At 62.6% G+C, this 13,804-nt stretch overlaps 2 protein-coding genes across 6 annotated transcripts; both read left to right on the forward strand.

Annotated features, from left to right (window-relative positions):
- Positions 1-3,267: 3,267 nt before the first annotated feature.
- Positions 3,268-8,842, forward strand: CIRBP (cold inducible RNA binding protein). Of its 5 annotated transcripts, XR_008495882.2 has the most exons (8): positions 3,434-3,458; positions 4,963-5,071; positions 5,176-5,282; positions 5,366-5,504; positions 5,588-5,669; positions 6,016-6,086; positions 8,340-8,473; positions 8,681-8,842. XR_008495882.2 is itself a non-coding variant. In XM_054465323.2 (7 exons), the coding sequence occupies exons 2-7, from the start codon at positions 4,969-4,971 to the stop codon at positions 6,476-6,478; spliced, it is 519 nt and encodes a 172-aa protein (XP_054321298.1). In that variant the 5' UTR covers positions 3,268-3,458; positions 4,963-4,968; the 3' UTR covers positions 6,479-8,842. The 5 variants fall into 5 exon arrangements, 3 of the variants coding, with proteins under 3 accessions (XP_054321298.1, XP_054321302.1, XP_063513272.1); XM_054465323.2 differs by having other exon boundaries at positions 3,268-3,458; positions 6,462-8,842; XM_054465327.2 differs by having other exon boundaries at positions 8,340-8,842.
- Positions 8,843-8,851: 9 nt separating this feature from the next.
- FAM174C (family with sequence similarity 174 member C) lies at positions 8,852-13,239 on the forward strand. Its single transcript, XM_054465330.2, has 3 exons — positions 8,852-9,875; positions 11,214-11,330; positions 12,803-13,239. Coding segments are annotated over exons 1-3 (411 nt in total). The 5' UTR covers positions 8,852-9,582; the 3' UTR covers positions 12,804-13,239.
- The last annotated feature ends 565 nt before the right edge of the window (positions 13,240-13,804 follow it).

Genomic DNA, 13,804 nt, shown 5'->3' on the forward strand with positions numbered 1-13,804 from the left:
GGCACACCCGAGTCACGCACACCCAGCCCTGTCCCCGGCTGCCCCCACATCCACATCCGGATAAGCGCACACTTTGGAGTCCAAGCGCCCACCTCCTTGGGTTGCACACACAGCGCCACGCAGACGGGTTCCTGTGTCTTTGCACAAACGCGGGTGCCGGGGGCTCCGTGCACACACCTCCAAGACTGCGTGCACGCCCCTATATGCCCTGCGCACCGACACAGGCCGGTCTGGGGTCCCTGCACACACCACACCGTGTGCACTCGCACATAGCTACACATTCGTGTCCACACAAGCTTGTGTCTCTGTACTCTGCCCACGGGCACACATGTACGCCACACCTGGCAACCCGCACGCCCGGTCTCTGCATCCCCCACCCTGGCTCTGGGCCCCGCGTACTGGGGCCAGCTGGGCCGGCTGCAGCCTCTGCCAGGACGGTCCTATTTCTGCGCCCCCGCGGGGCGGCCGCCAGGTGCACGGTCCCGGCCCCCGCCTGGCTAGGAGGGGGCGGTAATTATGCGGCCCCGGGGTCCCCCCCACGCGCCTTTCATCCTCGGCCACGCCCGTCCCAGGCCTACACGCTCTCTACCGCCTCCCGCCCGGTCATTAGTCGGGGTCGGGGGAGGACCCGGCGTCCGGCGGGCGGGGCCCCGCGGGGAGGGCGGAGTGGGCGGTGCGGGAGCGAGGGGGCTCCGCCCTCGTCTCCATAGCGACGCCTTGCAGGGGCGGGGGCCCGGGAGGAGTATCAGGGTGCAGGAGGTGCGCGCCCCCTCCGAGACGGCAGGCTGGAAAGGGGGCGGATTTGTGAATGGGCCCACGGGGCCCAAGACAGACGCGCGGGGAGCAGGTTCGGAGACTCTGACTGATCCCCGCGCCTCGCCGGGCAGGGGCGAGCCCCGCGCGTCGGGCCCGGAATAGCAGCCTCGCCCCCGCCCGGCGCCGCTATTTTGAGCTCCTCCGCTGGGGCCGAGGCGCGGGGGCGGCAGGAGGCTCGGGGTCCACACGCAGGCTGCGTCCTCGCCCCGCGAGATTGGGCCCCTCGAGGACTGTGCGCTGTGGCCGCGCAGGGCTGGACGGCGGGGCCCCCTCTCCCACGCGAGGCGTCTGCGCGGAGGGGCGGCACCGGGAGCCCGGGCGCTCGAGCCAAACGCCGCGGAAGGAGCGAGGACGCAGCGCCCCCTGGTGTCCGCAACGGGCAGAGCGCCCCGGTCGGGTCCCGCCTGGTCAGTGGCCAGCAGGGTTGGATGATGGGGTCCCAGCCTCCTGAGACCCCCGGTGGGGACACAGGGTCGCGGTGAGACACCTGGGAGTCACAGGTACTCGCAGATGCAGGTGACCCCAGAGGCACAGGTACGGACACAGGTCCACACCTGGAAGCCGGTGCACAGTGCTCGGCGCAGATGCAAAGTGGCCGGTGTGCGCAGGTGCGTGTCAACGCCACTCTGGGAACCCAGGATGGCTGCGGGCACTCACAGATCCCGCACCCAGGAACCGGCTCGTAGTAAGCGCTTAATAACTAGGCACTGGCAGAATGAATGAATGAATGAACACGGCGCTTCACAAAACCGGGAAAAGGCAGAGGCTCACAGAATCAGGGAACGATGGGTTGCGGGGAGCGGCAAGAATTATGCAATTATGCAGGGGCCGTTGTGACTACCAGGCACCCCCTCCAACTCCTCCCCTACAAGGGCTGCTCTTGGGCAGAGAACGTCCCCCGCGCTGACTGCTGGGGCTGAGGGCTGGGGGGCAGATCAGAAAGAATGGGCCTGAATTGCTCCGTGGCTGGGCATGCGGGGCCCGCGTCTGGGGCTCCAGTGGGTGGGTGGCCCCTCCCGCATGGACGGCGGGCGCAGGGGAGCTCGGTGCTGATGTCTCTCTCCTTTAATAACCACCCTGCGTGAGTGGCTGACGCAGCAGCCGGCTGCCGCTGACGGGGAATGGGGCGGCTGTAGTGGGGGGGCCCGAGGTGCAGAGGGGGTGGTGATGAGTCACACAGCTGCTGCCTGGGGGAGGGGGTCTTGAGCCCATGAGGGGTCCCAGAGACCTTGTCACTGGAGACAGCGCCCCTAGCTACCCCCACCTCGATCCACTTGAGGGTGGGAGTGAGTCTGAGGTCAGGAGTGGGGCCGGGATTTCCCTGGGATGAGCAGCAAAACGGGGGTCTCTGTACCCCAACTTCCCCCAGCTTGTCAGCAGAGAGTCATCTCTCCGAAGACTTTCTGGGGCAGAGAGGCAGGGGTCCGCGCTGGCTTCTTCCACCAGGGCCGGGGGAGGCGGCGGCATGAGATGATGCCTGGGCGAGGAGCAAGTGGTGGCCATAGGGGGCCCCCCAGAGGCTTTGGGGCCGCCGAAGAGTAGTGAGTGAGGGTCCTTGCAAAGCTGGTTCTCCAGATGGCGGCGGCTTGGAGACTCCCCTCCGCCAACCAGGCTCAGTAGGGGAGGCCTGTGGAAGGAGAGAAAAGGCCTGGGTGGAGGAGCAGAGTGGGCCTGGCCCCGTGTGGGGAGCGAGTGCGCCGTGGGTGTGCAGCACGGTGGGAGTGGAGGCCGAGGGCCGGGCTGAGTTCTGGGGTGCAGTGGGGACTCGGGGTGTCCGCCTGCACCCGACAGCAGGGACGCACAACACTATCCGGCCAGGCGAGTGTGGGGGTGTGGGCGACGCACCCAGCCGTGAAATCGCTGTTCCAGTGGGAATTAGGCTTGGGTGCGGGTTGGAGTTTGTAGGCAAACTGGGTTGCGTAAAGTTGGGGTGCACCAAAGTGTGGCGATGTAGGAAGATTTGGGATTGCGAATATTGGGGTTCGCATGAATGGAGTTGTCTCTGTTGGGGTTTGGGTGGGCATGGGGGTTGATGGCAGGAATGGAGTGCTGGGGTGCTGGGAAAACTGGGACGTCGGTTGTATTGGCAAGAATATCACGACAGGTGTCGGGGTTCAGATGAAGTTGGGATGTCTTGACAGCCGGGGCTTGGTTGGGTGGGGGATCTGGCCTAGGTTATTATGTCAGGACTGCTGGAGCACAGGCAAAGTCGGGGTCCCAGTGACACCCAGAGGTCCCCATGAGGCCGGAGGCCTGGGAACCGGGGCTAGAGGCCCATTTGTTCCCCGCCGCAGGCCAGGGAGCGGGCACGCGTAACTGGGTCAGCCCCACCCCGCCGCGCGCTGGTCACGCCCCCTCGAGCGCGGGTGGGGGACTGCGGACTGCAAACGTCTCGGCCAATAGTAGAACCCGACACCAGCGCGCGGGCGGGGGCGGAACCGAGATAGACTCGGCCCCCAGCTCATGAATATGAGACGCAGACGCGCCCTCTGATTGGCCCAGGAGGCACAGGGGGCGGGGCCCGGCCGAGGCGTATATAAGGCCGGGCTCCGGGACGCCCCCCCTCACTCGCGCGTTAGGAGGCTCGGGTCGTTGTGGTGCGCCGTCTTCCCGCTTGCGTCAGGGACCTGCCCGACTCAGTGGTGAGGGCCCTGGCTGCACCGGCTCCGAGGAGCTCGGGGCGGCGGGCGGCCTGCGGCGGCCAGGCGAGGCGGGGCCGCAGCGGCACGCCCCTGGGAGGGGGCGGGCCCGGGGTGGAGTCCGCCCCGCCGGCGGCGAGGGGCAGCGGGAGATTGGGCCGAGTAGCGGCCAGAGGGCCTCTCCCCGCCGGTCCGGGCCGCCGGCGACCCGGTTGCCGCCGCAAAATGGCGGCCGCGAGCTCGAGGCTGTGCCCAGCGAAATGGCGGGAGCGCCGAGTGCCCGGATGGAGTGGCGCAGGGTGCGCGCGGGGCGCATGCGCACGCGGCGGGGGCGGGGCCATGTGGCGCGCCCGGTCTCCAGGGCCTCTGTCCCGGCCTTGGGGCTGGAGGTATCCACACACCAACGCTTTTGCTTCCCGAGCCTTAGTTTCCTTTTCCCATTGCGATTGCATGAGGGAAAGGACGGCCTTGTAAATCTTGGGTAGGCGTGGCTCGTTCTAGTGTGGTTCCTCGTCTGCCACGTCGTGCTTTGCGCCCAAAGTTTGGTCCAAGTTGGCACAGCTCCCAGTGCCAGACTTCCAAGTCTAGTTCTCAGAGCCACTGGGTGGCGGCCATTCCCAGCCAATGAATGCTTTGTCTGTGTCAGCACTGACCGCCCCCTTAAATAGCCAGTTCTCCTAAATGCCACTTCTCCTGCCTGGAAATTCTGCCTTATCACTTCCGGGGCCATCCTTCCCGATTCCCGGCCGAGGTCCTGTCTATGAAAGTCAGTACCTGCCCCGAGGTGCCCTCCAGGACGGGGCCGCCTCCGTGACAGCCAGCCCCCCAGTCTCAGGAGGCATTTTACAGTGAACAGAAGCACGTTCTGGTCCAGCAACAAGTAGATGTCAGTTGGTTAGGGTAGGAGTTGGCACCAGTTCGGAAATAGGAGAACCTGAGAGTGCAGTCCTGCCCAGGGCACAACTGGAAGGCTGTGGGGGAAGGGAGACACCCATTGTGGAAATGGGTGCGGCCTGCCTTCAGTCTCGGGGGTAGATGGTGTAAATTATTTGCATTAAGAAGTCCTAGGTGGCTGGTGTGGTGGCTCACGCCTGTAATCCCAACACTTTGGGTGGCCAAGTTGGGAGGATTGCTTGAGCCCAGGAGTTTCAGACCAGCCTGGGCAACAGAGCAAGACCCCATCTCTACTAAAACAAATTTAAAAAGATTAGCCAGGCGTGGTGGTGTACACTTACAGTCCCAGTTTCTTGGGAGGCTGAGGTAGGAGGATTGCTTGAGCCCAGAAGGTGGAGGCTGCAGTGACCCCTGCACTCCAGCCTGGGTGACAGCTAGACACACTGCCCCCAACCCAAAATAAGTCCTAGGTATGAGTTTGGGACAATGAAAAATAAAAACCTGATTTTCTAATATTTCCCCTAAAAAGCACATGTCATTTACATAAAATAGGAAGCGGGGAGAGGTGGTGAGAGATGACCCCTGTTGAGGATTTCATTGGTGTCTGCCACAGGCCACCATGGCATCAGATGAAGGCAAGCTTTTTGTTGGAGGGCTGAGTTTTGACACCAATGAGCAGTCGCTGGAGCAGGTCTTCTCAAAGTACGGACAGATCTCTGAAGGTGAGGCTGGTGCTGGGCCCGTGCCCTTGGGCGGGGGTGGCTTGTGCTCCTCCTACCTGTAGGTACAGCTGGGTGCTGACTGCAGACCTCTCTCCCCTGCACAGTGGTGGTTGTGAAAGACAGGGAGACCCAGAGATCTCGGGGATTTGGGTTTGTCACCTTTGAGAACATTGACGACGCTAAGGATGCCATGATGGCCATGAATGGGAAGGTGAGGATCAGGGTGCTGAGCGGGAGTCCCGTCCTGAGGATGGGGCACCCACCCGCTAACCTGTTCTGCCCTCTGGTCTCCAGTCTGTAGATGGACGGCAGATCCGAGTAGACCAGGCAGGCAAGTCGTCAGACAACCGATCCCGTGGGTACCGTGGTGGCTCGGCCGGGGGCCGGGGCTTCTTCCGCGGGGGTCGAGGACGGGGCCGTGGGTTCTCTAGAGGTGAGTGCCATGAGTGGGTCCCTTGGGGATGCTGTGAGGTACTGCTGGTGGGAGCTGGTACTCACTTCTTCCTGTATGTGCAGGAGGAGGGGACCGAGGCTATGGGGGGAACCGGTTCGAGTCCAGGAGTGGGGGCTACGGAGGCTCCAGAGACTACTATAGCAGGTGAGGGGGAGGCCAGCCGGAGCACAGGGGTGGTTGTGGGATGGCCAGCTTCAGTCCCGGGTCCCAGGTCCCTGGGGGAGCTGAGATAAGACTGGCTGGGCAAGGAGCAGAGGCAGGTGGGGGCCCAGGCCAAGAGGAGAGGAGACTGCTGAGGACAGTCGAAGAAGTGGGAGGGCCTGGGGGGGGCTGGTGGAGGTTTTGGACGATTGCCAAGATTCCACCCTGCTGGGGTCCTTGTTGCGTCCCCAGAAGGGACGGCTGGTATGGGGGCTGGCGGCTCAGCCTGCTGTGGCAGCGCAGAAGTAGACTGGTACCTTCTAGTACTCAACGTTTGTCTGTCTCGCAGCCGGAGTCAGAGTGGTGGCTACAGTGACCGGAGCTCGGGCGGGTCCTATAGAGACAGTTACGACAGTTACGGTAAGTCCCACTCCGAGGGCGCCACGCTGCTGTGGCGTGCGGTGGGAGCTCGGTTCACCTTGGTGCCCTCTCCAAGCACTTTAGGCTGGACACTCAGACCTTGTCACTGTGCTTGCCTATAAGAGGCGCATCTGTCCTCTCAGAGCCATTTCTATCGCAGGACGCAAAAGCCAAATGAGACTGACCAAAAAGGCAAGGGAGAGCGAGGGCCCGCTGGGCAGTCAGCTAGGTGCATGTGTGGCCGCAGGCCAGCCTCCCTCGGCTGTGGGGGGTGGTTGCTCCCCGGCCGCAGGCCGCGCCCTGATCTGGCCTCTGGGGTGAAGCTGCCTCTCGTTGCTTCGGTGCCTTTACACTGTGCCTGCTTCTTGTTCTCAGCTACACACAACGAGTAAAAACCCTTCCTGCTCAAGATCGTCCTTCCAATGGCTGTGTGTTTAAAGATTGTGGGAGCTTCGCTGAACGTTAATGTGTAGTAAACGCACCTCCTTGTATTCCCACTTTCGTAGTCATTTCGGTTCTGATCTTGTCAAACCCAGCCTGACCGCTTCTGACGCCGGGATGGCCTCGTTACTAGACTTTTGTTTTTAAGGAAGTGCTGTCTTTTTTTTAAGGGTTTTCAAAACATTTTGAAAAGCATTTACTTTTTTGACCACGAGCCATGAGTTTTCAAAAAAATCGGGGGTTGTGTGGGTTTTTGGTTTTTGTTTTAGTTTCTGGTTGCGTTGCCTTTTTTTCTTTTAGTGGGGTTGCCCCATGAAGTGGGTGCCCCATTCACTTCTCTGAGATCGAACGGACTGTGAATCCGCTCTTTGTCGGAAGCTGAGCAAGCTGTGGCTTTTTTCCAACTCCGTGTGACGTTTCTGAGTGTAGTGTGGTAGGACCCCAGCGGGTGTGGCAGCAACTGCCCTGGAGCCCCAGCCCCTGCGTCCATCTGTGCTGTGCACCCCACAGTAGACGTGCAGACGTCCCTGAGAGGTTCTTGAAGATGTTTATTTATATTGTCCTTTTTTACTGGAAGACGTACGCATACTCCATCGATGTTGTATTTGCAGTGGCTGAGGAATTCTTGTACGCAGTTTTCTTTGGCTTTACGAAGCCGATTAAAAGACCGTGTGAAATGAACCTTGCTCTGACAATTCCCTTGCATTGCACCACACACTCCTTGATGCGGGCTCCTGCAGCCAGACCTGAGCAGACAGAGAGAAGGTGGAGAAGCAGCGGGTCTGCAAGCCTTCCGTGGGGCCTGCAGAGCTAGAAAGGGAGGCCCAGCAGACTGGCGCTGGTCAGGGTAGGGGAGCCAGGCGGGGGACGGGAGCGGGCAGCTCAGGCCTCAGGGCAGCCCTGGGAGGCTTCTGGCAGTGGTGGCCAGACGGCTGGACTGTGCGGGCAGCTTAGCAGGGACAGTGGACGTGCACCCGACGCTGACCTGGACTGCCTCAGTCTAGAAGCAGGCCAGAGAGCAGAGGCACGTGGCATCCCAGGGCGACCTCAGACGGCCAGCCGGTTAGCTAGTTCTGCTGTTGCTTCACGAGTTCTGAGCATTCTCTGCTAGCCTATGGAAGCTGCAGCCCTCGGAGGACAGAAGTGTTGTGCGCCCAACAGAACCCTCTGAGACGCAAGCTGCTCCCTTGGCTAGCTCATATGTGGAAATAGCCCTGTAATTCGAGGTAACTCCTTCCGCTCGTGTCCACATCCCTCTTGTCAAGAGCTCATTGAAAGTCATGTGCCCGGGGAATGTTCCTGTGACTGTTTTTTGTTTTTCCTTTTTTTTTTTTTTTTAACTTTTTTTTCAATTAAGCTGGAACGAAAGTCAGGCCCGGCCATTACGCTCCCCACGTGTAGCCAGGTGCAGCCTGGGCCCAGTCATGCCTGGCTCATAGTTGAGGTCCCTTAAGCAGGATTGGAGACCAGTGAACGCCCCCGCCTTTTGGATTTTTTGCTTATCAATTGACCGTCTTTTCCAGACCTCTTTAAGTCATACTCTTAGCTTTCTCTGATGTCTGTTGCCGCCATTAGTTTTTTTCTAGAGCCCACGCTGGCTCACGTAGCTCCATCCCATGCGGGTAGCTGGCCCCGGCTGCGCCAAGGTGCAGACCCGCCCTGGGCATGCTGGCCTGTGACGGAGCCTGAGGTCACAGCCCCCTGACTAGCCTGAGACCTTCCTAGGGGCTGTGGCTGTTTCCGGGGAGGCCGGGAGGGGCAGCTGTGAGCCCCGTGGAGGACGTCGGGAGTAACGCTGCTTTGCTTTGGCAGGTTGAAGGGGCCCGGCCAGGACTCGGGGAAGGGTGGCCTGAGAGCAGCGATGACCTCTGGGGTCACTGTCCCAGGAGGGACTTCACCTGGAACAAGAGCTGGAGGCAGCCGCTTGCCCCGGAGGCTTGTCCCCTGTAAGTGCTTTCGGGAAGAGTGGCATGTGTCGCTGAGCCCTGTCCCGGGCGGCACCTGGGCGTTCCAGTGAGTCCTGCTCTCCCGCACCTGTGGCCCCGCGGCGGGCGCCTTTCGGTGTGTGCTGGGTGCAGGGCAGCGCCTCCCGGGAGCGCCGGGTCCCCCGCCTGGAGCCCGCGCCTGTTCTCCCTCCCTCCTCCTCCTTCCAGGAGGCGCTTCGCCAGTGAGGTGCGGGCTCAGGGTCTCGAGTCTCTCCTGGAGCACGGGCTGCGGTGCGCTGGCAGCTTAGGGGGCGGCCAGTCCTTGCCCACAACGATGTGGAGCCCTGTGAAAGTCGGATTCGAATAAAGGGCCACGTGTGCACCCAGAAAGCCGAGTCTGTGGTTTAGGGGGGTCTGTCGGCAGAGCGGGGCCACTGGAAGAAAAAGCCTGCGGACCTCGGTTCGGCTCATGAGCAGGACCCGACAGAGAAGACTGCAAGGGTCACTGTCCGAGCAGTGACCGCGGGGGGCTCGCCACTGAGGGGGTTCGCAGCAAAGAGACTGCAGTCCCGCGGGATCTGAGGCGCACTCGGCTTCGGGGGAGCGGCGGCCGCGCAGACGCTGTCAGGCCCCGTCTTGGGCCGAGCCCCGGGTTCCCTGCAGCAGGCTGGGGAGCGGGGAGCCGCCTTCCTGGGCCCTGGACATGGCCGAGGCGTCCTCAGTGTCCGTGAGGTCGGGGCAGGAGTGGCGGGGGCCGCCCCGAAGCGGGTGGGAATGAGCGGCCCGAGGTCCTGAGGTCGGGGTCCGCCCCGTCCCCCCGCTGCCAGCCCGATTTCCTCGGAAGCCGCGCCCCCCCACGCCGGGCTGGCAATCCTGGGCTCTGCCTGCTGCGCCTTGCCGGGGCTCCCACGGGCGGGCTCCGGGCCTCCATCTTGACCCCTTCGAGCGGGTCGAGGAAACAAGCTCCGCGGCGGGCGCGCGGGGCACTGTGGGAAGCGCCGGGGCTCTCCAGGCGGAGGCGGGGCCCAGCGTCAAGCTCCGCCTCCGCGCCCCATTGGCCGGCATCACCTCCGCGCGCCTGACTGACAGCGCGCATAGGGGCGGGGCGCCGCCACCGCTTCCGCCGGGCCATGGGGCCGCGCGTGCTGCAGCCGCCGCTGCTGCTGCTGCTGCTACTCCTGCTCCTGCTGGCGCTGCTGCTGGCGGTGCTGCCGTGCGGTGCCGAAGAGGCCTCGCCGCCGCGCCCCGCGCAGGTCACGTCGCCGCCGCCGGCCGTGACGAACGGGAGCCATCCGGGCGCGCCGCACAACAGCACGCACGCGCGTCCGCCGGGGGCGTCGGGCTCGGCGCTGACGCGCTCCTTCTACGTGATCCTGGGCTTCTGTGGCCTGACCGCGCTGTACTTCCTGATCCGGGCGTTTAGGTGCGTCAGGCGCACGCGGGCGCCGTCTCCCAGCCGTGGCCAATTAGCGCGTGCCTAGTGCGTCACGTGCCGGGCCGCGGGTTCCTCCCCTCCCTCCCTCCGTGCTGGAGTGGGCGTGGGCGGTGCTGTGCGGGGTCGTCACGTGGTGTGGGCGGTGCAGGGGCCACGGGACTCACCCGCTCTCCAGCCTGCGGCTGGGGTTCGAGGTGGTCAGCGCCGCCGCCTCTTAACTCGGGGGTGACGCTGCCCGTTTCCCAGGTGGAGCCACTGAAGCCGGAGCATGCCGGGCAGGGGTCAGGCCCTGGCGGGGCGAGGGGTCCTCCTTGGTTCCTTGTCGCCGGATGCCCGTCCTCTCTCTCATCTTCCCGCCTGCCGCCACGGCCTTTCCGTGGGGTCCCGATTATTTTCCTTTGTGCTTCTACCCGCTGAAGCTGGGCTGTCGCCAAGGTCGGCCGCGTGCCCGCCTTGGGTGCTCCCACAGCCCGGGAGGTGCAGCTGCGTCCCCAGACCCTCGCGGGGGCCTCCAGCTGTAGGCAGCCTCTGGGCAGGAGGGGCTCCTGCCTGTTCAGGCCACCCCGGCTTCCTTGGCCTGTGGGTCCAATCTCCTCTGGGCTCCTGACTACCCAGTGTGGCTCCTTCTCCCAGGTGGGAGCGACACAGCGAGGACCTTATCCCTCCCCATCACCACTCTGGCAAAGTCAAGCCGCTGTTTATTTTTTGTAAGTTTTTATTGTAGCGATGGGGTCTCGCCATATTACCCACGCTGGTCTGAACTCCTGGGCTCAAGTGATCCTTCTTCGTCGGCCTCCCAAAGTGCTAGCATTATAGATGTGAGCACCTGCGCCCCGCCATGCTGCTTTTTGTGGGCCCTGTGCAGAGCCTCCCCTGTGCTCCACACCTCTTCCTGTGGAAGCACCTACTGCGCGCTCTCCCCTGTCTGTGTCCCGCGCCCTCCCTGCCTCCCGGGCTGCTGGTTCCACTAGGGGCTTGGCCCTGAGACAGGCTTCCATTCTGTTGTCTTTGGCAAAGTCTCACCCCTGTGTGAGCCTCAGTGTTTTCATCAGTGCAATGGGAGTGACATCAGCGTGCCTCTCCTGGGTCCTGGCGCAGGGGAGTTGGGAGGGCCTGCTAGGACACGTGTCTTCTTACTGTCATCGCCATGGGACCGAATGGTAATCACTTGGCGATTAGGACATGAAAGAAGCAGGCACAGCAAAACCAGGGAGGTCTGCAGCAGGGCTCGGGGGTCCAGTAGAGGACGGCAGTGAGGGTCCTGAGGGAAGGAGGAGGCAGGGTTGGCTGGGAGGGGCCATTGACTATGCCTGGATCTACTTCCAGGTTGAAGAAGCCTCAGCGGAGGCGATACGGCCTCCTCGCCAACACTGAGGACCCCACCGAGATGGCCTCGCTGGACAGCGACGAGGAGACGGTCTTTGAATCCCGGAATCTGAGATGGTGTGCACCGTTCCCCAGCTCTGGGGCCTGGTGGGCAAGCTGGGCTGGAGACTCAGCAGGACCCGGGGACTCGGCCAAGCGATGGAGTGGTCCCTGCAATCACAGCTGACAGCGGTAGTCAAGCCACGGCCCCCCCTGGGCAGGGCTCATCCCTTTTCCTAGCCTCCATTTACAACTTTTTTAAAAAATTTAAACGTTTATTTATTTATTTATTTTTGAGGTGGAGTGGCGCGATCCCAACTCACTGCAACCTCTGCCTCCGGGGTTGAGGCGATTTTTCTGCCACAGACTCCCGAGTAGCTGGGATTACAGGCATCCACCACCACGCCTGGCTAACTTTTTGTATTTAGTAGAGATGGGGTTTCACCATGTTGGCCAGGCTGGTCTCCAACTCCTTATACCTCAGGTGATCCGCCTGCTTGGGCCTCCCAAGGCTGAGATTACAGGTGTGAGCCACCGCACCTGACCTAAGTTTTGTTTTGTTTTGTTTTGTTTTGAGATGGAGTTTTGCTCTTGTTGCCCAGGCTGGAGTGCAATGGCGTGATCTCTGCTCACTGCAACCTCCACTTCCCAGGTTCAAGCAATTCTCCCATCTCAGCCTCCTGAGTAGCTGGGATTACAGGTGCTCACCACTACACCCGTCTAATTTTTGTAGTTTTGGTAGAGACAGGGTTTCACCATGTTGGCCAGGCTGGTCTCGAACTCCTGACCTCAGGTGATCTGCCCGCTTCGGCCTCCCAAAGTGCTGGGATTACAGGCGTGAGCCACCGTGGTCAGCCTTCTTGCTTCTTTAAGGCAGGAAAGCGGCTGCAGGGCTTAGGATAGTGGGTGCTCCATCTGGGCCCCTCCCTGAGGGATGAGGTCTAAGGCAGGTGGAGAATTGACTGCAGGATGCTTCTAAACGGGCAGGGTCAGCGAGGGCCTCTCCCTGGTGTGTAATGGGGCTGGCTTCCGGAAGAGTGTCTCAGGCCGAGGGAACAGCAGGGACAGAGGCCGGGCTGGGCAGATGCTGGGCGGGACTGGGGTAGGCCTGGGCATCGAGGCAGGTGTCAGGGGTTAGCAGGGTTCTGGGCAGGGAATGATGGGTATGTTGCGCTGCAGTGTGGCTGCTGGGGGGATCTTGGCCTGTTGCGGGGTGGCAGGCATGGAGGCTGGGAGACCAGGAGACAGGGCGGCCTCTGGGGACAGCTCTGACTTTTTGAACCCCCAGGGAGGGAGGCATTGGGATCCCTGCCGATGGTCTGACTCCATCCTGGGAACCCCTCCCAGGTTTCTTCTACCTCCTGTCTGGGGGCCCCTTCCCCCGGGGTGGGCGGTTGAGCAGGGCCCAGGAGGCCAGGGGAGGGAGGCTGGGCCCTGGTGGACCGACGGGCCTGGACAGGCTGCCTGCCCCTGCCTGACCTGGGTGAGCCTCTGCCCGGCAGGGTGGGCCCTTCACTCCTCACCTCTCACCGTTGACCCCCTGCTTTCAGATGCTGAGCCAGGGAGGCCATGAGGGAAGGACAGGAGATGGGGCCCACCCCAGTGCCCAGCAACCCCCTGCTCCACTGCTCATTCCCCTGCTGGCCCCGGGGCTGGTCTCACCCAGTGCCAACCCGAGAGCTCCTTTTGGAACCTGCACAGCCCGCCCGCCTGTTGTCACCTGCACCCACCGCCGGACCATGCAGCCTCGCCTCCTGGATGCTGCCCCAGCCTGGCGGAGGGTCCCAGGTGAAGACCGGAGGGACCCCAACAGCCACTGCCCAGGACGCTGAGGCTCCCTTGCCTGACTGTGACTTGTGCCTCTCTCCTGTCCCCGTGGGGACATGGCAGCCCAGAGCCAAGGCTGGGTGGGCACGTGACCCAAGGAACCTTTCTGGGAACACCTTCTTGCCGGGCTGGGAACAATAAATGCAGCCATGTCTCTGCAGCTGGTGCAGACCCCATGCCACCTCTAGACCCATGCGTACCGGTACAGCCAGTGTGGGGGTGGTTGGCAGAGCAGGGCTCAAGCCAGCCTCGGTTTCCCATCTGCGACCATGCTTGGGTTCTCCAGCCTTGCTCCCAAGTGAGGAACCCATCTCCAGCTGCCTGGGATGAGGCCCTGCCTGTCAACCTCTCTCTTCCTAGAGAAAATTCCTATTCATCTGTCAAAGCCCCTGCCCCAGGGTCCCCTCCTCTATGCCATCCCTTCAGCCTGGGTCTCATGGGCCCTGCCCTGGAGGATCCCCACATCACCCTCATGGATACCTCTGACAATGATTCCAGGGAGCCCCAGAGCTCTGCTGTAGGAGGCTGGAGTTCCCTGCGGCCTGGGCCCCCATGCCGGACACTCCTCCCCCATCTGCTTCCTGTGGAACTTGGAGCCTGAGACCCCATCCGGGCAAGGTGCTTAATCATCTTCCCTGGGGCCTTGTTCTTCCTGCAGGGGCCTGTGTCTGGGCGGAGTCCAGCCCTGGCCTGTCATCCTATCCCCCATGAGGTTAGCCTTGGAG

The sequence above is a fragment of the Pongo pygmaeus genome, chromosome 20 (genome assembly GCF_028885625.2).
Source record: "Pongo pygmaeus isolate AG05252 chromosome 20, NHGRI_mPonPyg2-v2.0_pri, whole genome shotgun sequence".
Classification (NCBI taxonomy): domain Eukaryota; kingdom Metazoa; phylum Chordata; class Mammalia; order Primates; family Hominidae; genus Pongo; species Pongo pygmaeus.

Bases quoted from the DNA above. Each gene is read 5' to 3' on its own strand.
- CIRBP (XM_063657202.1), top strand. From the start codon at position 4,969: ATGGCATCAGATGAAGGCAAGCTTTTTGTTGGAGGGCTGAGTTTTGAC. The intron at 5,505-5,587 runs GTGAGTGCCATG...CTGTATGTGCAG, and splicing joins GGGCCGTGGGTTCTCTAGAG to GAGGAGGGGACCGAGGCTAT. The intron at 5,670-6,015 runs GTGAGGGGGAGG...TCTGTCTCGCAG, and splicing joins TCCAGAGACTACTATAGCAG to CCGGAGTCAGAGTGGTGGCT.
- FAM174C (XM_054465330.2), top strand. From the start codon at position 9,583: ATGGGGCCGCGCGTGCTGCAGCCGCCGCTGCTGCTGCTGCTGCTACTC. The intron at 9,876-11,213 runs GTGCGTCAGGCG...ATCTACTTCCAG, and splicing joins TTCCTGATCCGGGCGTTTAG to GTTGAAGAAGCCTCAGCGGA.